General features: G+C 37.2%; 1 protein-coding gene across 1 annotated transcript in view; it reads left to right on the forward strand.

Annotated features, from left to right (window-relative positions):
• The window catches only part of LOC149805546 (neo-calmodulin-like), a 51,031-nt gene extending 34,794 nt beyond the window's left edge, over nucleotides 1–16,237 (forward strand). The window contains exons 4-5 of the mRNA XM_089950152.1: nucleotides 11,783–12,025; nucleotides 13,833–16,237. Of these exons, the coding sequence (XP_089806278.1) occupies nucleotides 11,783–12,025; nucleotides 13,833–13,867 (278 nt within the window). The 3' untranslated portion in view covers nucleotides 13,868–16,237. The remainder of the gene's footprint in view (nucleotides 1–11,782; nucleotides 12,026–13,832) is intronic.
• The last annotated feature ends 515 nt before the right edge of the window (nucleotides 16,238–16,752 follow it).

Below are 16,752 nucleotides of genomic sequence, written 5' to 3' on the forward strand. Positions count from 1 at the left end.
CAGACAGACTGAAATGTGAACTTACAAGCCCTCTTTGTGTGTGTTGTACCATTTCCTCTTACCACATCAAAATACTGAGCGTCACAGTATTGGTTCGCGTTTTCAAGCTGACCATTTTTTTATATCTCACTTAAACATTTCGACATAAACACTCACATCGGTAGAGTCAGAACAGACGTGTTACAGTATTGAGGGGCATGTTATCTTTTCTTTTTCAAACTAATAAATTTGGGGTTTGTATGAAGTAAAGAACCGAAAGTACAGTGAAACTCAAGGATGATGACCCAATCTGTCTGTCTATTGATGCGTGTATTTACTTAAGAAGAAATATGACCTCTAAAACACAAAGAGATACGGCAAGCATGATTAGATTAAACACAACGATGTTTTCCTTCACGCCCGTGTAATTTAGAGTTTCAATCGTCTTTGAAGACAAACTTGGTCTTCTTTTGTAGGGCTTGAAATAATAAAAAAACTGAAAAATCTTAAGCACTTTGCTATAGATAATTTCATCAACAGACCAAACAACATAAATACCGTTACAACAATAGAAAGCCTTAAATCTTCTATCAAAAAGAAATGCATGAAAAAAATTAAAGATTAACGATAACTAACCAATGAAACCGAATTTAACAAAGGCAATGACATGTGAAGAAATGCCTCTCACTTTGGAAAGGTAGGCGAATGTACTCTGTCATGCACCGTCAACTTGAAAAAAATTATAAACAGAGAGAAACCTGAATTCAAAATTCAGTTGTTTCTTTTTCTTCAAAATTATTTCGTTTCTTTTTTCTTTTTTTTTTTGGAACAAATCTAAGCACTAATATAGAGTGGAAAAGGGAAAATGCACATACAAGCTTTGATATTTCTGAAAAAAGGAGGGGATATTCCTAACGTTCATAACCACCTATATATGCTTGGACTTGTCTGTGACTTATCCACAAAACAAGATATACATATTTCTGGTCAAGCTGCAAGTGTGTGCGTGTTTTTGAAAATGGTAAAAATTGGATATACAATTTTCTCGTGACACTTATAAAGTGAAGAGTCTGTGCAAGTGTCAAAAGCCAAAGTCATATAAGTTTTGTATTTTGTACGGCTTGCAAAGATTTCTACTTTAGAAAATGTGAAGTATCACAAGTTATTATCACAAACAGAAGTGGAACATAGGGGCTTGCAAGAAAGAAAATAACCCAGACAGTTGGTGTCATCAAGAGTGCTAGAGACGGTACCCGAACTTGCTTGCCTGCTTACTTGAATTAAAGTGATTTTCGCTCTAATGGAGCATGTATCACTGGTTTAATAACGCACCGCGTGATTTTTAATTACTCCTGGGGAAGGAAAGAGAGCCTCATCCCCCAGGCTTTTATGTACTCACAGACTATTTTTAAATTTAGCCACTCAGGTGTAGGACTAACTAGTCCTTAACAACCTGACTGAAAGACTTTAAACATGAGTGGGAATTGTCTCACCACACACTCATTTTTCTGTCCGAGCGTGGTAAAGGAGGAAAAAGGTGCTCAGCAAGACAGCCATGGATGTTAAGTACTCACCAAAACGCTAGCCCGTACTTATTTCAAATCAAGTCCCGTTTTTGCTAATGGACAATAAAAGGTGCCAATAATGTGTTAACCACCTGTGCAATTAGTTCAAATCTAACGAGTCTGTTAAATGTCCTACTTCCTAACATATCTGTCTAATATTAGTACTTAGTGTACATAAAAATAGCCATACTGATCTTATTTTAAATTATTATGTCTAAGCGACATATACCAGTTTGGTCACTGTTAGGTTTAAAAAATTAAGTTTGTTGTGGTGTTCCAATGGGTCAAGTTTGTTTCGAGAATAGTTTAGTCAAGGAGGGATACCAAGCCAAATATGGTTCCCTATTTAATAAAAAGCAATCTTTTGGAGCCCTAAAAAAAAGTCTGTTTTTTCTGTTAGAAGGTAACACGTCTCTCTTTTGCTTTCACGTTCTTTCCCGCACTCCTAGTCTCATGATTCTTGATATCAGGAAATGCGTAGCCATGATGGGCGGTAATGTAAGCAGCGGTTTCTACCAGTTGACTGAGGGGGTATTAAGTGTAGGCTTGTCTGTAGAATTGGGGAAGAACTCTGACCCCTAATCCCCATTGAGAAGGTCTTGGTTTAAAGGTGTCTAGAGATTTGTAGGCAACGTATTGTATGGCTGTAATAAACTGCCCTGCTATGTTGACGTCATACAATGCTTGATCTAGCCCCATTTCGGTGTACTTCTCAACGAGGGTCAGCGTCCCCCTCCTCCTCAACCGCCTCAATTTCCTCTTCTGGTTCTGATACAAATTCTTCAGTTGAGGTAGATAGTTTCAAATCCGCTGCTATGGTGTCTGTCGCTGTTATTGTTGTTGTGGTTGTTCTTTCAGCTGAGATTGCCTGTAGTATCGGAGTGAGAAAAGAACGTAGTGCCTCCGATAATTACATTTGAGTTTGCCATACCGTTTGTGTAACATAATTGGACCTTTGTTTTGCCACCACTCTTTCCGGGACGGGTTGTTTGTTAGGTATAGTCGGCTGTTGACTAGCTGTTATTTGTGTTCTCGAGGTGGGTGGAGTGCTAACTGGCTAGGTCTGCATTTCTTGCTCCCGCTGCTGTTGCGTATATTTCTTCCCTCCACACCGAGTTCTGGACCTAATTCTTTAAATTTCGTTGTACCCGAACTTACATTATCCATATTATCACCAACAAAAGAAAACAAAACGCACAGACCTAAAAGAAACACTCATTCACTTTTTACAGAACATTACTATTTTTAAAATTTTGATAAGCGACGGAAACGAACAACTTAGAGTCACACTTTCTAACCAAGATAAAGAAATCATGTGCTGATAGACTCACTTCTGTATTTTTTCTTCTAACTGACTAACGTATCATAGGCAATGGAATGTGATTTCTTTTCGAGAGTATGGGGTAGCCCTGAAATTTTTTTTTGGGAAGTTGAAGCTATGGCGATCGCTTAGGTTATAAGATGACGGCCTCCTGTGACGACAGGCTTTCTCACAGGATAAGGTCTGCTTCTTCGGAAAGAGAAGAAGAACTCTTTGGTGTCGATAAAACTGTTAACAAAGCCTCTGCCAGGTTCATGCTGCTGCTGCTGTTGCTGCTCTCTCTGCTGTTTATGAAGTCTGTACTTCTCCGACCATTCTTCTTTCTCCTTCTTGAATTCCTCCTTGAAGAGCTCTTCTTTCAGGACTTCAGTGACTTTCAACATTATGATATTGTCTATCTCTTCAGGTTTCGGTATCAAACTTGTCATGACCCTATGCAAATTCACATAGGCTTCGTTCAACTTGGCTTATCTTGAGCACATCTTCGTAGGAAGATGAGTCTACAATGGATGGACAGACTGGAGACACAACGCAACACAACATTTTTGAATTCAAAAATCTTCCACTAGCACTCCACCCACCTCGAGAACACAAATAACAGCTAGTCAACAGCTGACTATACCTAACAAACAACCCGTCCCGGAAAGAGTGGTGGCAAAACAAAGGTCCAATTATGTTACACAAACGGTATGGCAAACTCAAATGTAATTATCGGAGGCACTACGTTCTTTTCTCACTCCGATACTACAGGCAATCTCAGCTGAAAGAACAACCACAACAACAATAACAGCGACAGACACCATAGCAGCGGATTTGAAACTATCTACCTCAACTGAAGAATTTGTATCAGAACCAGAAGAGGAAATTGAGGCGGTTGAGGAGGAGGGGGACGCTGACCCTCGTTGAGAAGTACACCGAAATGGGGCTAGATCAAGCATTGTATGACGTCAACATAGCAGGGCAGTTTATTACAGCCATACAATACGTTGCCTACAAATCTCTAGACACCTTTAAACCAAGACCTTCTCAATGGGGATTAGGGGTCAGAGTTCTTCCCCAATTCTACAGACAAGCCTACACTTAATACCCCCTCAGTCAACTGGTAGAAACCGCTGCTTACATTACCGCCCATCATGGCTACGCATTTCCTGATATCAAGAATCATGAGACTAGGAGTGCGGGAAAGAACGTGAAAGCAAAAGAGAGACGTGTTACCTTCTAACAGAAAAAACAGACTTTTTTTTAGGGCTCCAAAAGATTGCTTTTTATTAAATAGGGAACCATATTTGGCTTGGTATCCCTCCTTGACTAAACTATTCTCGAAACAAACTTGACCCATTGGAACACCACAACAAACTTAATTTTTTAAACCTAACAGTGACCAAACTGGTATATGTCGCTTAGACATAATAATTTAAAATAAGATCAGTATGGCTATTTTTATGTACACTAAGTACTAATATTAGACAGATATGTTAGGAAGTAGGACATTTAACAGACTCGTTAGATTTGAACTAATTGCACAGGTGGTTAACACATTATTGGTACCTTTTATTGTCCATTAGCAAAAACGGGACTTGATTTGAAATAAGTACGGGCTAGCGTTTTGGTGAGTACTTAACATCCATGGCTGTCTTGCTGAGCACCTTTTTCCTCCTTTACCACGCTCGGACAGAAAAATGAGTGTGTGGTGAGACAATTCCCACTCATGTTTAAAGTCTTTCAGTCAGGTTGTTAAGGACTAGTTAGTCCTACACCTGAGTGGCTAAATTTAAAAATAGTCTGTGAGTACATAAAAGCCTGGGGGATGAGGCTCTCTTTCCTTCCCCAGGAGTAATTAAAAATCACGCGGTGCGTTATTAAACCAGTGATACATGCTCCATTAGAGCGAAAATCACTTTAATTCAAGTAAGCAGGCAAGCAAGTTCGGGTACCGTCTCTAGCACTCTTGATGACACCAACTGTCTGGGTTATTTTCTTTCTTGCAAGCCCCTATGTTCCACTTCTGTTTGTGATAATAACTTGTGATACTTCACATTTTCTAAAGTAGAAATCTTTACAAGCCGTACAAAATACAAAACTTATATGACTTTGGCTTTTGACACTTGCACAGACTCTTCACTTTATAAGTGTCACGAGAAAATTGTATATCCAATTTTTACCATTTTCAAAAACACGCACACACTTGCAGCTTGACCAGAAATATGTATATCTTGTTTTGTGGATAAGTCACAGACAAGTCCAAGCATATATAGGTGGTTATGAACGTTAGGAATATCCCCTCCTTTTTTCAGAAATATCAAAGCTTGTATGTGCATTTTCCCTTTTCCACTCTATATTAGTGCTTAGATTTGTTCCAAAAAAAAAAAAAGAAAAAAGAAACGAAATAATTTTGAAGAAAAAGAAACAACTGAATTTTGAATTCAGGTTTCTCTCTGTTTATAATTTTTTTCAAGTTGACGGTGCATGACAGAGTACATTCGCCTACCTTTCCAAAGTGAGAGGCATTTCTTCACATGTCATTGCCTTTGTTAAATTCGGTTTCATTGGTTAGTTATCGTTAATCTTTAATTTTTTTCATGCATTTCTTTTTGATAGAAGATTTAAGGCTTTCTATTGTTGTAACGGTATTTATGTTGTTTGGTCTGTTGATGAAATTATCTATAGCAAAGTGCTTAAGATTTTTCAGTTTTTTTATTATTTCAAGCCCTACAAAAGGAGACCAAGTTTGTCTTCAAAGACGATTGAAACTCTAAATTACACGGGCGTGAAGGAAAACATCGTTGTGTTTAATCTAATCATGCTTGCCGTATCTCTTTGTGTTTTAGAGGTCATATTTCTTCTTAAGTAAATACACGCATCAATAGACAGACAGATTGGGTCATCATCCTTGAGTTTCACTGTACTTTCGGTTCTTTACTTCATACAAACCCCAAATTTATTAGTTTGAAAAAGAAAAGATAACATGCCCCTCAATACTGTAACACGTCTGTTCTGACTCTACCGATGTGAGTGTTTATGTCGAAATGTTTAAGTGAGATATAAAAAAATGGTCAGCTTGAAAACGCGAACCAATACTGTGACGCTCAGTATTTTGATGTGGTAAGAGGAAATGGTACAACACACACAAAGAGGGCTTGTAAGTTCACATTTCAGTCTGTCTGCACTGTAATGGTAACAACGCAAGAACATAGGGATTATTATGCCACACAGCCCTAGAACAAAACAATGCATCACCCGTTGTAAGCCATTTCATTGGCTATACTTATTTTCTTACCGTGTTCGCTTCGAATTGACTTAAGTAGCTATTCAGGCAGTGACGAGAATGGCCATGCTTTACTGGGTCTATCCTATAGGCGATTTATATAAAAAAATATTTTTAAAAATTAAACTAATGCACGAACAATCGTACCATGGGCGATCCCATGGAAATTGTGTCCGTCTTATTGCAAAATACATCAACATTTAATTTAACCGTGCAGATCGCTAGAACAAACCTCTGATAATATACATTTTGAAAAGTGTTGTGTGACACGGATCGCCATTGTCGCTTGGTGTCTGCTTTCTTGTTCGAAAAGAGATCGTTTTGTCTTGACTATAAAAATCTAATTTGACTAAGTTTTACGCACTACTTGAACTCACACATTTACGTTGTAGGTGTAAGCCGTCGTCCTCAGTTTTCTGGAAGTTCGTTTTTGCGTTTCTCAGATGTGATACTATTTTTTATGGACCGAACGAAATTTCTTTTGGCGTGAATCAGGACTCGTGGTTTTGTGTCATAATTGGAGAGCATTGATTAAAGCTCAGTTATGTCGTCTTCGAAATCGCTGACACGGATTTGAACTAAAACTTCAGGTTTTGTGTGAGGCGATACGGTACATCATTGCTTTTTACTTCCTCAATGAAATCGTTTCATCTTATTGCAAAATTACATTTGACTAGGTTTCATACGCAGCAGGTCCATGTGTATAAGGAGAGTATCTTAGCGTCAGAGTATTCATTCCGCTCTCAAACGATCAAGAAGATGGAAGAGTCAGCACAGATCGACCTGCTGGTCAAATATTTGCTAAAAGTCATACGAAAGCATAATTCACATGCGAAAGTGGCAACAAAACTTACTCTTTTGGTCGTTGATTTGATGAGAGTCATACGAAAGTGTGTAAGTGCTAATGAAGTTTGCTATATCTGCAAAGATAAATGGTTATTTGTCTCCAGAATACCTGCTTCGTCTAAGAAAGAGAGACAAAAGTCAAGATACCTAATATCGTTGCCAGGAGAAAGGACACTGGAATTCAGAGTGCCCTACGAGAAAAGAGAAGAAACAAAAACAAGACGAAACAGAGAAGAGGGATTCAGAAGAAGAAGAAATTGAAGATGATGAAGAACTTGTGCCAGTAAAAACATGGAAATGGAAAAATTGACAATGTGAGCCGATGCGTTGGCCCTGATGTGAAATTTCATACTACCTTCTAAAAGAGAATAGACCAGAAAGAAAACGTAAGTGTCTCTTGGTCTTGACATTGTATAATAAGGATGGCGTGTTTTGTTTTTACTCACACTTTATGAAATTGTGCTCTTTCACCTCTCTCTATCCCTCTGGATCATGTTTTAGTTAGAATTGAAATGGAAGGATGTTTTCCTTCACGCACGCTCTTTAGGCATGCAAGTCCGTAAACAATAGTCAGTCTATTCGTCCATCATTTTGTGTCTTGATGTTTCCTAAATCACACACTGATGCCATAAAATAACGGGTTAAATGGGTTTTGTAGTGTTGGGAGTGGGGGTGGGTGGGGTGTAAGTGTTTGGCAGAGTTGGTCATTGCAGGTGAGGGCTTAGGTGCTTTCAAAAAACTTTTTCTTCTTCACTCTGTGTTGATGGAATATAATGGGTTATTTTCTTCACTCTCTGTTGATAGTATATATAAAGGGTTATTTCTTCACTGCGTGTGGATAGTGTATAATGGTTTTCTTCTTCTTCCCTCTGTGGTGTGCGTGTGTGTGTGTGTGTGTGTGTGTGTTCGCGTACGTTGTGTAGATCGCATATTTGGTTGTTTCTCTTCTTCTTCCTCCCGAGTGTGGATAGTATATTTGGAGTTTGTATGCGTTAGCGACGTTGTGTGGATAGTATATTTGGGGTTTGTATGCGTTCGCGTACGTTTGTGTGGATAGTTTATTTGGGGTTTGTATTATCTCCCTTCTGTGTTGATAGTGTATTTGGGGTTTGTATGCGTTCGCGTACGTTTGTGTGGATAGTTTATTTGGGGTTTGTATTATCTCCCTTCTGCGTTGATAGTGTATTTGGGGTTTGTATGCGTTCGCGTACGTTTGTGTGGATAGTTTATTTGGGGTTTGTATTATCTCCCTTCTGTGTTGATAGTATATTTGGGGTTTGTATGCGTTCGCGTACGTTTGTGTGGATAGTTTATTTGGGGTTTGTATTATCTCCCTTCTGTGTTGATAGTATATTTGGGGTTTGTTTTTTCCTCTTCCCTCTGTGTGTGTGTGTGTGTGTGTGTGTGTATGTGTATGTGTGTGTGTGTTCGCGTACGTTGTGTAGATCGTATATTTGGTTGTTTTTTTTTCTTCCTCCCGAGTGTGGATAGTATATTTGGGGTTTGTTTTTTCCTCTTCCCTCTGTGTGTGTGTGTGTGTGTGTGTGTGTGTGTGTATGTGTGTGTGTTCGCGTACGTTGTGTAGATCGTATATTTGGTTGTTTTTTTTTCTTCCTCCCGAGTGTGGATAGTATATTTGGGGTTTGTTTTTTCCTCTTCCCTCTGTGTGTGTGTGTGTGTGTGTGTGTGTGTGTGTGTGTGTGTATGTGTGTGTGTTCGCGTACGTTGTGTAGATCGTATATTTGGTTGTTTTTTTTTCTTCCTCCCGAGTGTGGATAGTATATTTGGGGTTTGTTTTTTCCTCTTCCCTCTGTGTGTGTGTGTGTGTGTGTGTGTGTGTGTGTGTGAGTCTGCGCGCGTATGTTGTGTGTGTGTGTGTGTGTGTGTTTGTTCGCGTACGTTGTGTAGATCGTATATTTGGTTGTTTTTTTTCTTCCTCCCCGAGTGTGGATAGTATATTTGGGGTTTGTTTTTTCCTCTTCCCTCTGTGTGTGTGTGTGTGTGTGTGTGTGAGTCTGCGCGCGTATGTTGTGTGTGTGTGTGTGTGTGTGTGTGTGTGTGTGTTTGTTCGCGTACGTTGTGTAGATCGTATATTTGGTTGTTTTTTTTTCTTCCTCCCGAGTGTGGATAGTATATTTTGGGGTTTGTTTTTTCCTCTTTCCTCTGTGTGTGTGTGTGTGTGTGTGTGTGAGTCTGCGCGCGTATGTTGTGTGTGTGTGTGTGTGTGTGTATGTGTGTGTATTGGTCTCTGTTTGTCCCTATAAAACTCACTTTATCCCTATCAGATACACTCTACCTACCTACCTACAGTAGCGCGTATTCAGGTCAGCCACTTGCAACACTGTTGCCATTTATCCCCTAGTGTTCAGTACAGTGACGTCACTGACGCTGGAAATTTTGAGACTATAAATATCGACTTGGGGATTTCCACATTTTGTAGCTATACATATATACTAGAATTCATAAACAGGAACGTCACTCAAGCTGAGGCTATAAAAAGATAGTGTGATTTTCCAAAGGAAAAACCCACAAGTTGGAGCTATAAATAGATAGTGGGATTTCATAAGAATTTCAGCTGATTATAGATACATACGTATTTGTCCACGATCGTCACAGAAGTTGATATTGTAAGTAGTTACTAATTTTATCCATTTTAGTCTAAACCATTGTAACTTAATTTTCGGGGATATGTTTATTTTCCTTTAAATTCTGGGACAATTTCGTCATTTCAGCGTTACTTTTAGTCACATCCATTTTGTCGTTGAGCATTTCCTTGATTATAGCTATTTATAGCATCATTACAATTATGCAAATTTTTGAACACCCCAGCAAGATTTCAGGTCTTGGTAATGCTTTATATATAAATCTCACGCTTGTACTAGTGTATGTATGTTTCTGTCTCTGTTGTGTTTGACCCTCTACCATCATTGTCCCTAGACAATCCCACCATGTTCAATTCCCTTTGACGCTATACAGACCCACCATGTTCAATTTCCATATGTTAAATTCCCCTTGACGCTAGACAGTCCCACGATTTTTCTCCATGTTCAATTCCCCTTGACGCTAGACAGTCCCACGATTTATTCCCATGTTAAATTCCCTTTGACGCTAGATTGTCCCACGATTTTTCTCCATGTTAATTTCCCTTGTCGCTAATCTGACCCACGATTTTTCTCCATGTTAAATTTCCCTTGACGCTAATCTGTCCCAGGGGTCTCTGTAATGCTAATTCCCATTGACGCTAATGTATCCCACCTTACTACTAATAGGCATTACTTAATTTAAACAGTAATAGGTAGTACATAATTTAGTCAGTAATATGTATTAATTAATTTAGTCAGTAATAGGTGGTATTTAGTTTAGTCAGCAATAGGTAGTACTTAATTTAGTCAGTAAAAAGTAGTACTTAATTTAGTAATAGGTAGTACTTAATTTCGTCAGTAATAGGTATTACTTAATTTAGTCAGTAATAGGTGATATTTAATTTAGTCAGTAATAGATAGTACTTAATTTAGTCAGTAATAAGTAGTACTTAATTTAGTAATAGGTAGTACTTAATTTAGTCAGTAATATGTATTACTTAATTTAGTCAGTAATAGGTATTGCTTAATGTAGTCAGTAATAGGTGGTATTTAATTTAGGCAGTAATAGGTAGTACTTAATTTAGTAATACATATTATTTAATTTAGTCAGTAAAAGGGGTTGTATAATTTAGCCAGTAAGAGGAACAGCTTGATTTAGTCAGTAATAGGTAGTACTTAATCTAGGCTGTAACAGGTAGGACTTAATTTAGGCAGAATTATGTAGTACTTAATTTAGTTTGTAACAGGTAGTAATTAATTTAGATCAGCAATATGTTATTCAAATGTTTGGACCGTCATCGGTTTACAAACGTAAGCACAAATACTGACCAAAACTGGTTGAAGAGCTCTAGTAATGCTAATATAAGGGACACAACTCCAACTTCTTCGCTACCAGTATCTTTTTTGATTATATGCTCATTTTTTTTCCCGTTAACTTTACATTGTCAGAATCGTTCAATATTCCCCGATACTGAACGCGCGCGATAATACACATACAGCATTCACGTGAATAAAGGAACTACTTTCTTTTGTAAACAAACAATGGACTCAGACGACAGCACTTTTGATTTGTAAACAAATCATGTACACTCGCGTAAGAGGCTCTTTACGTTGTGGTTGTTTAAATTTGTTTCTGAATGAACTAAAACATGTTTCGTGGACTGCAAAAAAAAAAAAAAAAAAAAAAAGAATGTTTGATCTAGCGTTCAATATGGATGCTCAGTCGTATTTCTTTACCGCACTTTCACACTAGAACTATTTCTGGTTTGACCGACGTTTGCGCGTCGATATTCTTATATCTGATAAATTGATTTTTTTTAAAAAATCACAACTTATTTTGAATTAAATTCAAATAGTAGGGCTAAGCAATATTTGAAAAGCGGCAAATAGGTGGGTATGTTATATATAGAAAACCACATTAGTATTTTGCTCTGAATTGGGTGAAAGAACTCGTATCCGTACTTCCATATCAAACTCGTTCTTACTGCTGACTCAGAACAAAACGTATGTATGTATGTATGTATGTATGTATGTATGTATGCAATTACTGCAGTCATTTGAAGACTCAGTAGTGTATTATTTATTAGTCGAATATTGTCTCACAATTGAATTGATTGCTATTGTGACTTGTGTTGCTTGTTGTTACTGAATGAATAGACCATCGTTGAAGAACATAATGTTTGAAAATTGTACATGTCTCTTCTCTTCTCCACTTTAATTTTAGGTAGTGGCACCATTGATTTCGATGAATTTGTCAAAATGATGGCGCATTATCCATCGAAAATGAACCTAGAAACGGAAATGCTCGACACATTTAAAGTATTCGACAAGGATGGAAATGGACTAATCAGTGCTGCGGAACTGCGTCACGTGATGACGAACCTGGGTGAAAAACTCACCGACGAAGAGGTGGATGATATGATTAAGGCAGCTGACATCAATGGTGACGGCATGGTAGATTATCACGGTAAATAAAAACATTTTAAAATTCATCAATGTCAGTCAATATTAGATGTCATTGTACACGCAGTGACAGTACTCCGTTGTTCGACGAAAACATATTGGTTGTTGCGTGCTATTTTATATGAACGCCCGTTTGTAATAAGTGCTTTTCCTAAGTAATTTTTTTTTTTTTTTTTAACCAATGGGACACACAAGTCAAGGGCCTCAGTTTTCAAGAGGCAGTTGACTTGTATGCCCACATCAGATGTTAGAAATTTTATACTGACATCAGAAGAAACTAAAAATAGATTTATTAATAAAACAACTTAGAATTCAGAACCATACAGTTTAGTCTGATTTTACAATAATTCATTTTCATAAATAATCTCAACTTATTTCCCAATCTAACTATGTTTTTACATTATTTATCAATACAAAAATTATTTGTTGGACAAATAGCAAATGACATTGAAGTTAGATGTTCATGTCCGTCCGTAAAGAGAAAATAACTATAATACCAAACTATCGAGAAAGAAAGGAACCAAAATTAAACAGAAAGAGTTATTTGTATTAAAACTGACGAAAAATAGATACAGGGTGTCGTCACGATTGCTGTTCCGTGGTATCTGTTGTCAGGAGCGATGTCTATGAATGTTTTGCCGGAGAGTAGAAGCCGTCTCCTTAAACTTTTGTTTAAAATTCAGGTCAATTGATAGAATATGGAAACGCGTTATGAAAAGAAAAGAGTGAGAAAGAAAAAATTGTATATCGATTAAAAAAAATATATTGATTAATATATCGTTTAAATGCCATCACATGTCTGAAATGCAAGAATTGAATTCGACACACTTGTGATAGTCAGACGATGATAAACTCATCATGTGTTTTGTTTCGTTAAGCGTTTGGGTTACGCCTGCCATCAGATTTATATGACAGCAGTTTCTTAATTTACAAAACCTACATGAAGTACGCGAGTAGAATTTTAAAAAGAGCACTCAAAACTATTCCGATCTCATTCGTGAGATATCCCAGCTTTTCATAATTTAAATACGGTTCCATTTTTTACCAGGATACCAAAACCCATTTTCGTTATTTTCTCTTGATTTATAATTCCTAAATCTGCATAATAAACAGTGTCGCAGTCTTAATCATGCCGATAGCCATTTTATCCAAATGCGACTTCAATTAATTATAAGCTACATAGCTGGGACGTCATTTGGGGGGCAGGGGGATTTGTCCCCCCACCGAATTTGCATCTGCTGTACAATGGATGTAACCTATATACGAAAATTAACAAGCCGATCAAGTTTTGGCCCGCCCCCCCCCCCCCCCCCCGAAAAATTGAAATGTCCTGCTATTATTATCTCTCTGATCTGTTATTCAGCCTGAGTGAGCGCGTTGATATATGCATTAATCAAGTTTTGCCCCTCCTCCATCAAGTTTTGTCTCCCCTGAATAAAGTTACACCCCACCCACCCCGCCCGAAAAAAGCTGAAATGACGTCCCTGCTACATAGTCTCAGTGATAGTAAGGTGATAATGTTTATTCATTTTATTGAGCTATTCAGTACTTTATGTGTGTGAAATGCTGCAGCCTGTATCTGAGAGTGTAAGAAAACATTTTCTACCATACGATGTAAGCATATTGTTTACATATACAGACAGCTAGCGCAAAAGATAGTTTAAGTAAACTATCTTCTTTGTGAGATAAGAATTCAAAGGTAATGTTCTCTTCTCAAAGAAAACGTATTACTAAGTGCAAATTAGTGCTAGCAACAAACCAGCTGAGAAGGCTTGAAAGACAACATACAAACAAAATATTTTTTCTTTCAGAATTTCTGCGCATGTTCTGTAACACCGGGTCATAAACAAGATACAGCCTATGTCGATGCGATGTACATTTCTATGGAAAAGAAGCATGATTGTACACCTCGTTTTCTCCACCACGTATTTTTCATAATTTCATTTCAGTATTTATTAGTATCCATGGATGTCGTCTTCCATAAACCATTTTGACTTCCTCGGAAAAAAAATATCAAGAAGCTTGACCAAGGAGCACTTGATGAAATTAGGGACAAAGAAACACGTGTCTACAAAATTGTATACGGGATGACCTGCATATAAAATTCATAATATATGTTTTCGAAGTTACTGTTGCATTCAACATAGAAGTTGTTCTCCGTATTTATCTAAAACTTAAAATATGTAGGATTCAAGATGTATTTACCCTTTTATAATAATCATGCAAATGCAAACAACCGAGACCTTGGCACCGTAATCACGGAACCGTCTGAAAACAAAATTTGAACTTTAAATACTTTGAAATTAGAAACAAATTATACTTAAAGCCTTTGGACATCTGTGAGACAATGCAGTTACATGAAACAAACAAACTTTGTAAATTCAAAATCAAATTATTTGAAATTGAGACTGAGTTCAAATACTCAATACGTTGAGTGACTACGGTGACAGATCTACATAATACGCCTACAGATCATGGTCCACACTGTCCCTTCTAAGTAAGATTTCAAGCGAACCCCTCATTTGGAGCACATCGAGGTTTCTCTAGCAAAATCCACTTCGAATATAGTCTCATTGAACCATGTTCTCGCGTGGCTCCATGGGATAATCGCCATACAAAGTGACTTGTTTCAGTGACTACTGCTTCAAAAACGTCAAGTGTTCACAAGACGCTTGACAATATTGGCCAGGTACCCGTGAAAGACCCTCGTATGTTGAAGATCTTACTGAGGCCTGGTACCATGAAAGGCCCTCATACGGCTATGGTCACAATGAGAAGCTTGAAAACATTGTTAAAGAAACATGTATTTAGACCGATATATTGATAGGACGTGAAAAGTTGAAAGTCGTCAGAACATTGCGGAAAACTCAGTTAAATGCTAAGGAAGGAATAGAGACTTAGGGCCTGTTTAAACAATCACGATAACTTTTTGAAATTATTCGCACACATAAGTTAAAGGAAGTTATCTAACATGCTAACACATCATAGAGATACATGTTTTAATGTTTCGGACAAGATAAAATCATCCCCATCGATGAGTGTCTTTAGACGATGTTTGACGTAGAAATATATCATTTGGTAAACGACGAGCACGAATATCAATGGCGGCGACTGTAATATTTCTGAGGTGTTCTTTCCGAACATTGGCGAGAAAGCTCTACAGTCGTTTAGATTGAATCAAGACAGCAAAACCAATGTCTTTGAAGTATTTTACCACTTTTAAATGTTTATCTGACGTAAACTCGTTGTTATGTCTAACTGGCTATCTTGCAAACATCTCTCTGGAGAACTCTGGTCAAAGGGATGTGATCCAGTAACACATCTATATTTCAAAATGAAAACTCAGACAAGCTTCGTACTGTACAGAAGCGGATTATCGATGCACAGGCATCAACAGCTCTCAGATCTCAAGATTATAGATGAACGGGTAACAATTAATCTCAAGAAAGCGGATGTCAACATTTTAGAATATAATTTAACAAATGAAGACAAATATTATAAATAGATTATTATCTTCCATGACTCATAGGTTGAAAATCTAATCCTTACTAATCCTTACTAGTTAAAATTATTGAATCTCTTAACTGGCGATGAAAATATACATTTTAGGGCTAAGGTTGAGCGCGTTCGCGCAACTTGGGGATATTATTTGGTTGGGTTTACATTCACTGCGAATACGGAGTTAATAGAATACCGACTCAATCAAATCAAGTAAAGTTAGTATTAGTGTTAGCTGACCATTTTTAAAATGTCGACCCATATTTAGTTTGCTATTCCTTTAACTAACACGTGTTTGAATGCATGGGAGTGAACCATGCTAGGGCAACAAGTGGATATGACACATATTGTTTTTTCTTCTGAAGGCATTAATTTACCATCATACAGTAACTAAGCTGTTTTTCTGTATTCTCTAGGTGACTACTTGAAAGGCAATTTGTCCTTTTCAAAAACTAGAAAACTTCACAGAACAGTTTTAGGGCTGTGTCTTTACGTGTCAAGAATTTGAAGGTGCTGAGAAAACTAAAAATTAATATAATGTTTCAAAAGTTCTGTACGGACAGTTTTGCAACCTTTGGCAGTATTCAATTTCCATTAACATTCTGTCTACTGTTTCATTTTTGTCGTCGTTTCAGTGTTAAAGTTCATATTTTGTACATTGTTCAATGTTGTTCAAACTGTCTTGCTTTTAAAAATAAAATTTAAAAGGGTTTCACAACTTGGTGTTTTGTCGTCTCTTTAAATTCTTTACTTTCTTTGTATTCTATTTGTTTTCCATTCTTTCTGCAACTTATAGCACTAATACATTTCTTTCTGCCTCAAAGTAATGGTTCTCGTGGTTATACTGATTTCACACAAAGATATTTATAATCAAAATCATGAAGCATTTCAAAAAGAGTTTAAAAAACTAAAACAGATTTCGTTAACTATGTAAAAAAATCAATATTAGTCTCAACCGTCTCCTACAGACTTTAGTAGTGTATGGAAATTTATACTAGATCACGGCGTCTTGCTGATAAGGATGATCATACAGAGTTTAGTAGTGTACGGAAATGTATCACGGCGTCTGGCTGATATGGATGAATCAATACAATATGTCTTTGGTCAGGATAGCATGAAAATATAAAGTTCTCTCTTGAAACGTAGAATATTCTGGGCATTTTCCTTCTATGTTATCCTTTATGGTCTTATTTTGAGTACAGATAGGCGTGATAGAAAATGAAATCTTAACGG

Source organism: Sinohyriopsis cumingii, chromosome 2 (genome assembly GCF_028554795.1).
Source record: "Sinohyriopsis cumingii isolate HCF-2022 chromosome 2, ASM2855479v2, whole genome shotgun sequence".
Lineage (NCBI taxonomy): Eukaryota > Metazoa > Mollusca > Bivalvia > Unionida > Unionidae > Sinohyriopsis > Sinohyriopsis cumingii.